The 8,465-nt window shown below is 42.0% G+C and overlaps 1 protein-coding gene across 1 annotated transcript; it reads right to left on the bottom strand.

Annotated features, from left to right (window-relative positions):
* Positions 1–2,144: 2,144 nt before the first annotated feature.
* Positions 2,145–3,007, bottom strand: LOC125533631 (NAC transcription factor 56-like). Its single transcript, XM_048697009.1, has one exon. It carries the CDS (start codon positions 2,900–2,902, stop codon positions 2,309–2,311), a length of 594 nt encoding a protein of 197 aa, XP_048552966.1. The 5' UTR covers positions 2,903–3,007; the 3' UTR covers positions 2,145–2,308.
* Between the last annotated feature and the right edge of the window lie 5,458 nt (positions 3,008–8,465).

The raw sequence follows: 8,465 nt of genomic DNA, 5'->3' as shown, positions 1-8,465 counted from the left end.
GAATGTTCAAACATTTTGGAGTACTTGGCCAGACTCTTAGCAGGAAGCGGTTCGTCTTCTTGCAGAATGACACGACAGTGTAGAACATGCTTGGCCTTAGTATCAGGAAAAGCAATGCATCGGCTGCGTCTAGGCATGGATGGGGTAGCTAGCAACGGAAAGACGGCAAAGCGGGGTCCACCACCGAAGCCGCATGGGGGTGCAGCCATGTTTGGCCGGAAAAGACGCAGCCAAAACGTTGCTGCCAGATAGTGTTTAGCTGGAAGAAACAGCCAAAATGTTGCTTGGAAGGTAGTAGCAATCCTACACTACAGTTGTGGAATCATTTTTCAAAAAAAAAATAAAATCAATTGAAGTCAGGACGGCAAGTCACAGATATACATGAATATTACGGCTTGTACAAGTATGGTTATTGCACTCAGCAAGTTATTTGAAATGCAAAATCGTTGATTGGCCTCGGCCATGGAGCCATGGTCTGCTGCTATGTTGGAAGTGGAAACTAACTACTCGGCACATGCAAGTGCTACAAGACCTACCTGACAAGGCTAAGCTCTGGAGTGAAATGACCAGAAAAAATTTAGTCCCCTGGATCATGAACATATATAGCCTTATAAACTGAAACTGCACATCCTTGCAATGATTGCCCAACACTCCAGTCAATAGCATTGACATCTGGGGGTCAAAAAAATAATAGCATTGACATCTCTACTACTAGTCTATAGTTCAAACAAAAATAACATCTACTACTAGTGTCTCAGTTCAGTCCAATTTACAAAAAGGCAAACTATTTGTATGTGCACTGAATAAAATAAGGGAGTACCAATTTTCACATATTTACAAGTTTCGGCACTATTATTAGGTGATTACAACTTTTCTGTAGCCAACCCTAATTTTGTCTCTCTAAACTACTACTCTTGAAGGTTGAAGGATATACCTCCTGAACTATCCTGGCAGTTTTTTAAAATGTTGTAATTACATGGCTCAACCTTATTTCCCGAACTAGATGAACGAAACAAAGCTACGAACAACCCAAACATGGTAAGAAACGACCAAGACTCATGTCCACATAAAATCTAAATCATAATATGAAACAACCAAGACCTGCATCGGCCTATTGCCAAGCATCGGTTTTAAACTGATTGATGACTCTTCACAAAGGCAAGTATGTGTTGTTGAAAACCCTCTTGTTCCTCTCTCACCATATGCTCCAGATGATAAGAGACACCTAGGAATTTAAAGCCTTTCTCTTTGTGCCATGAGTTCTCGACCTAGCCTCCTGCCACCATCATGGATTGGAAGGGAAGCCGAGGGAACAATCTCGCTCAGATTTGCCCATTGCAACACCGAGCTCCAAATGATTGAAATGAGCCGCCTCCTATGTAGAGGTACAGAAACAACAAGTATCATTATGTGCTAAATCCCTCTTGGCAAGACGGTCTGCCGTCCAAACATGACGACGAGCCAAAGAAAAAGTTTGCACTTCAACGGCGCCCAGAATTTCCTTATGGTGCAATCCGTACTGCAATTGATTGCCGCAGTGAAATAAGCACTATATACTAACTTCTCCGAAAAAACTCCTTTTGAATCCCAACTCCAGGTCCACTTATCTTCAATGCCATGGATCGTCGGGGTTTAAGAAATAATTTCCAGAATTGGGTAACCATCTGCAGGAAAGTGTGAATGGTGATCTCACCATTGATCTTTGATCCAAGCTTCATTAGAATTTAGAAGTCGCTTCAGAAACAGTCCTGCGCGACCTGACGACCGGATGTACTATTTGTTGGTTTAAAATCTGTTAGGTAAGTCACAGATGCATGAACATTACAGCTTATAGTAATATGGTGCTTATGTCCAGCAAAGTCATCCAAAGCTTAATTAGCTCCCAATTATTCAGATGTGAAGACATCTTTAGCTTGTTTCCTGGAGTGGTATTCAAAATTATATATCTCTCTCAAACCATTTTGAAACTGAAACTGGAGTAGTAACCATTACTCCTAAACATACTACTGCAATTCCAATAATTCGAAACAAAGCGAACCATGAAGATAGATCATAAAATCTAACATTATTCAGATGGGAAGACATCACACACCAAGACTCACGTTCACATAAAACATAAATCATAAAATGAAACGGTGGTAATACCTCCGAACTGTTCTGGCAGATGCTGCGAGGGAAGCTGATTACATTGTACTTCGAATGAAACGGACCAATAAAACTACCTCAACTAGATCGAGAATCCAGAACTGAAATGAAGCGAAATAGAGACACAACAACTCTGAAGAAATCAACATGCAGTTGCATAATTCTACGACCGCTTCCTCTTCAACACCATGGAGCGCTCGGAGCCCTCCTCCTTGCTGTCGCTGGAGCTGCTGTCGGCAGGCGGGGGGAGCACCGGCTTCCGGTAGACCTTGTGGACCACGAAGACGACGTCCCGCGCCTCGGGGTCCGGGTGCGCGCGGCGGAAGGCGGCCGCGTCCCTGTTGAGCCGGTACTCCTTCATCAGCCAGCGCGCCGGCGACCATACCGCCCCGCCCTTCCACATGTAGCGGTATGCGAACCTGCGTCGGAACGCCACTGCCTCCCGGCCGCCCTCGCTGCCGTAGTACGGCTTCTCCGTGCCGTACTGCACCCAGCACCCGCCTGCGCCCGGCGTCGGGCACGTCTCGCCGGCGGACTTTGCCGCGAAGAAGAAGCCCCATACCTCGCCATAATCCCTTATGTGGTTTTCCCGGAAGGGGAGCTCACGCGGGGGCAAGGACAAGACGTCCACGCCCTCCTCGATGAAGCCGGGGAAGATGTCGCCGCCCAGCCCCGCCCTCGGGACGAGGTAGTGGTCGATGAGCTCACGGCCGGTGGGTTGGAACACGTAACCGGCTGTCAGATTAGGGTTCGCCATCGCCGATCGATACCGAAGTTGTAGCCCAGGAGAGTTAGATTGTGTGGGCGACTCAAAATGTTCAGTGGATCCGAGAGAGAGAGAGAGAGAGAGAGAGAGAGAGAGAGTTCGATTATGCCTGAGATAACTCAGTTTGGGAGGACCTGCTCCTGCTTTTGTAGATGGGTTGGCATTAATGACAGGAAGGTTTCAGAAGCCAAGTACAGATGGCACACTAGATAGAGGGTGTCTAATTAAGTCGGTGATAACATGTGCTCAATTAGAACAAATTTTGATGGGCCAATTGATCAGGATTGTGCAATCGAATTTGTTGCACAACCGTGCTTGGGCCAAACAAATGGCAACGGATTAAAGTCCATAAATATTCCTAATATAAAAGAGCTATGGTGATATATGCTTAGAAACACTTAAGCATTTTTTAGTCCCAAAATTTCAACAGAGATGAGTCTCAAAATTTCTAAGGAATTGAGTGAGGCACTGTGGTCAAGTGAAGTTTTTGAGGTTGATGATGACGTGGCAATGAGCCCCCCTCCCCATCTCTTGCGTGCGGAAGCAAGTTGGCGGCGGAACAGTGAGTTGTTGGCAAATCCGCTTCGCTTTCGGACAATTGATGAAGAGGTGATTTGTTTCTACGGAAGGAACGGAGTACCTTGTACGGGGCGGTGGCTTGGAGTGAGTTGTTGGCAAATCTGTATGACTTTCGGACAATTGATGAAGAGGTGCTTATCGAATATATTTGGCTTGATTTAATCTTTCCTCAAACAATGACCAAGCAACAAATATTGACTGTATTTGGAGCACACGACAGCATCAGATGAGCTCAGCATGATCACATTCCACATTTTTATTCCATATGAGACCATACAAGCTAATTTTAAATGGACAAAAAATATTAGCGAAATGATTCACCAGCGATATGCATGCGTCTATGGGCGACAAAAGCAATGATGTCAGCACTCCAAATGTTACTTTTGAAACTTCAAAATCATATCTCTCGCAAACCATTACTCGGATTATCTTCATGATCAGCTTTGTTTCAGCGAGATCGTCGAAATTAGACTATATGTCGTTAAGCATTAACTTTTCTTTTTTGAATGGTGTTACCAATTTTTTCTATGAAGTTGCATTTGTACCAAAGTTACAAATCGGGAACTCTGATATGAATACAACAACAAGTTCATTAAACATGAGCTGACAATTTTATGGATGTTGAAACTCCCAGGAGCGATCCAGTCGATAGATCTGCTTGGCTGTTCCCGATTTTGACCAAGTCACGCCTAGGCTGGGCTGGCGGCTGGTGGGCCTTGGTCAACATTTGGGAGTGTGGGCCTAGGCTGTCGGCGAGGGGAATTTCGATCGGCTATCCCAGGTTTAGTACAAAATTTATTTTTAATTTAAAAATGTAAAAAATAATTCAAAATTTGTTTAGAATTTCAAAATGTATTCTAATTTCCAAAATTGTTTGTGTTTTAAAAAATTGTTCAGTATTTTGAAAATGCACGCGTCTCAAAAGGTAATCAATTTTTTCATAGAAAAACGCGTTCAATTTTTTTAAAAAAATTCAAACCTATGGATGTTTGTAGTTCTTAAAACTCGGCGCAACTCATTAGTAACGCAAGTTTGCTCTATCTGGTCATTGGCTAGGCTCGTGCGCGTGAGAGGTGGAGGTCCTGTCTTCGACCCCTAGGGAGCGCAATAATTTGTAGAATTTTGCACAACGCTCCCACTTTTGGGCCGACCGAACTGGCTATTTGTGTGTTCTTAGGGCTGTTATTCGCTGTGAAATGTTGCAGATAGGAGCTCACATGGGGGTGGGAGTTGTTGGGGAGGTCCTATTTCACGCGATGCATGCTGGTAGGAGGCACAACGCGCACCCCCCCCCCCCCCCCCCCCCCCCCCCTCTTACCAAGAGTGCCCTTTTGGGCCAGCACATGTACAAGGCACCCTATTTTTTTCATTTCATTTTTTATTTTCTGTTTTGTATTTTTTTTCTTCTTTATATAATTTAGGATTTCAGAAAAATTCTAAAATCCTAAAAATTGAGAATTTGGAAAAAAGTAATCATGAAGTCATAAAATATTCACTAATTCAAAAAAATGTTTGTGATTAAAACAAACGTTTGCATATTCAGAAAATATTCATGATTTTCAAAAAAGTTGGTAGAAATAAAAAATGTCATGATTTTGAATAAATATTTTTGGATTCAAAACATGTTCACATATTCAAAAATTATACATGAATTTTTGAAAATGTTCACAAAATTCAATTTTTTTGCGAATTGCAAAAAACATCGATTCCAAAATGTTTGCTGATTCAAAAAAAATCATGCATTTTGAAAATGTTTGTCAAAACAAAAAAATATCTTGAATTTCAAAAATGGTTCCCAATTTCCAAAAATGATACATCCCCACACGGCAGCACACGGTTTTCATGTGATCGGCCAAATAAGTCAGTCACCAATAACCTAATAAATCTTTCATATCTTTGGAAACACATTAAATTCAGATTAACCTATACAAATCCAACAACAATCAATCTTTTGCTATCTTTGGCAACCCATTAAATTTGGATTTATCGGTACAAATAAATTTGGATCAACCTGCGGTAACCTAATAAATCTTTAGTATATTGATAACCCACAAATACAGGGGATCGCAACAGTTTTCGAGGGTAGAGTATTCAACTCAAATTTATTGATTGAACACAAGAGGAGCCAAATAATATTCTCAAGTATTACCAGCTGAGTTGTCAATTCAACCACACCTGTAAACTTAATATCTGCAGCAAAGTGTTTAGTAGCAAAGTAATATGATAATAGTGGTAACGGGAGCAAAAGTAATGTTTTTGGTTTTTATAGTGATTGTAACAATAACAACGGAAAAGTAAATAAGCGAAGCACAATATAAGAAAATCTCATAGGCATTGGATCGGTGATGGAGAATTATGTCGGATGCGATCGATCATGCAACAGTTATAACATAGGGTGACACAGAACTAGCTCGAGTTCATCAATGTAATGTAGGCATGTATTTCGAATATAGTCATACATGCTTATGGAAAAGAACTTGCATGACATCTTTTGTCCTACCCTCCCGTGGCAGCGAGGTCCTATTGGAAACTAAAGGATATTAAGGCCTCCATTTAATAGAGTACCGGACCAAAGCATTAACACATAGTGAATACATGAACTCCTCAAACTACGGTCCGGTAATGGTCCCGATTATTGTCACTTCGGGGTTAACGGATCATAACACATAATAAGTGACTATAGACTTGCAAAATAGGATCAAGAACTCGCATATATTCATGAAAACATAATAGGTTCAGATCTGAAATCATGGCACTCGGGCCCTAGTGACAAGCATTAAGCATAGCAAAGTCATAGCAACATCGATCTCAGAACATAGTGGACACTAGGGATCAAACCTTAACAAAACTAACTCGATTACATGATAAATCTCATCTAACCCATCACCGTTCTGCAAGCCTACGATGGAATTACTCACGCACGGCGGTGAGCATCATGAAATTGGTGATGGAGGAAGGTTGATGATGACGATGGCGACGAATTCCCCTCTCCGATGCCCCGAACGGACTCCAAATCAGCCCTCCCGAGAGAGTTTAGGGCTTGGTGGCGGCTCCGTATCGTAAAACGTGATGAATCCTTCTCTCTGATTTTTTTTCTCCCCAAACAGGAATATATGGAGTTGGAGTTGAGGTTGGTGGAGCGTCAGGGGGCCCACGCGGCAGGGGGGCACGCCCAGGGGGTAGGGGCGCGCCCCCCACCCTCGTGGACAGGGTGTGGGCCCCGTGACGTGGATTCTTCTTCCAGTATTTTTTATATATTCCAAAAATAATCTCCGTTGATTTCCAGGTCTTTCCGAGAACTTTTATTTCTGCACAAAAATAACACCATGGCAATTCTGCTGAGAACAACGTCAGTCCGGATTAGTTCCATTCAAATCATGCAAGTTAGAGTCCAAAACAAGGGCAAAAGTGTTTGGAAAAATAGATACGACGGAGACGTATCAACTCCCCCAAGCTTAAATCTATGCTTGTCAACAAGCAATTCAGTTGATAAACTAAAAGTGATAAGGAAAAGCTTTTACAAACTCTGTTTGCTCTTGTTGTTGTAAATATGTAAAGCCAACATTCAGGTTTTCAGCAAAGATTATGAACTAACCATATTCACAATAATATTTAGGTTTCATATTTACTCATTTCAATGGCATAATCAACTAGCGAGCAATAATAATAAATCTCGGATGACAACACTTTCTCAGAAGAATCATAATATGATATAACAAGATGGTATCTCGCTAGCCCTTTCTGAGACTGCGAAACATAAATGCAGAGCACCTTTAAAGATCAAGGACTGACTAGACATTGTAATTCATGGTAAAAGTGATCCAGTCAAGTCATACTCAATGTAAACTAACGATAATACATGCAAATGACAGCAGTGCTCTCCAACTGGTGCTTTTTAATAAGAGGATGATGACTCGGCATAAAAGTAAATGGATAGGCCCTTCGCAGAGGGAAGCAGGGATTCGTAGAGGTGCCAAAGCTCGGTTTTGAAATAGAGATGAATACTATTTTGAGCGGTATACTTTCATTGTCAACATAACAACCGAGAGATCTCGATATCTTCCATGCTACACACATTATAGGTGGTTCCCAAGCAGAATGGTAAAGTTTATACTCCCCCACCACCAACAAGCATCAATCCATGGCTTGCCCGAAACAACGGGTGCCTCCAACTAACAACAATCCTGGGGGGGTTTTGTTTGCAATTATTTTGATTTGATTTGAGCATGGGACTGGGCATCCCGGTGACCAACCATTTTCTCGTGAATGAGGAGCGGAGTCCACGCCTCTTGAGAATAACCCGCCTAGCATGGAGGATACATATTTACTTGGAATGGTAGGTAGATACCGTATATAGGAAGGTATGGTGGACTCATATGGAATAACTTTGGGGTTTATGGAGTTGGATGCACAAGCAGTATTCCCGCTTAGTACAAGTGAAGGCTAGAAAAAGACTGGGAAGTGACCAGCTAGAGAGCGACAACAGTCATGAACATGCATTAAAATTAATCAACACCGAATGCAAGCATGAGTAGGATATAATGCACCATGACCATAAATATCGTAGAGGCTATGTTGATTTTGTTTCAACTACATGCGTGAACATGTGCCAAGTCAAGCCACTTGAGTCGTTCAAAGGAGGATACCACCCTATCATACCACATCACAACCATTTTAATAGCATGTTGGCACGTAAGGCAAACCATTATAAACTCCTAGCTAATTAAGCATGGCATAAGCAACTACAATCTCTAATTGTCATTGCAAACATGTTTCTTTCATAATAGGTTGAATCAGGAACGCTGAACTAATCATATTTACAAAAACAAGAGAGGTCGAATTCATACCAGCTTTTCTCATCTCAATCAGTTCATCATATATCGTCATTATTGCCTTTCACTTGCACAACTGAATAGTGTGGAAAATAATAATAGTGCACGTGCATTGGACTAAGCTGGAATCTGCAAGCATTCAA

Source organism: Triticum urartu, chromosome 2 (assembly GCF_003073215.2).
Source record: "Triticum urartu cultivar G1812 chromosome 2, Tu2.1, whole genome shotgun sequence".
In the NCBI taxonomy this organism is placed as follows: domain Eukaryota; kingdom Viridiplantae; phylum Streptophyta; class Magnoliopsida; order Poales; family Poaceae; genus Triticum; species Triticum urartu.
The sequence above is the reverse complement of the archived record's forward strand: the minus strand, read 5'-3'. Positions and strand labels throughout refer to the sequence as shown.

Excerpts from the sequence above, each read along its gene's own strand:
- LOC125533631 (XM_048697009.1), bottom strand. The coding sequence starts at position 2,902 with ATGGCGAACCCTAATCTGACAGCCGGTTACGTGTTCCAACCCACCGGC.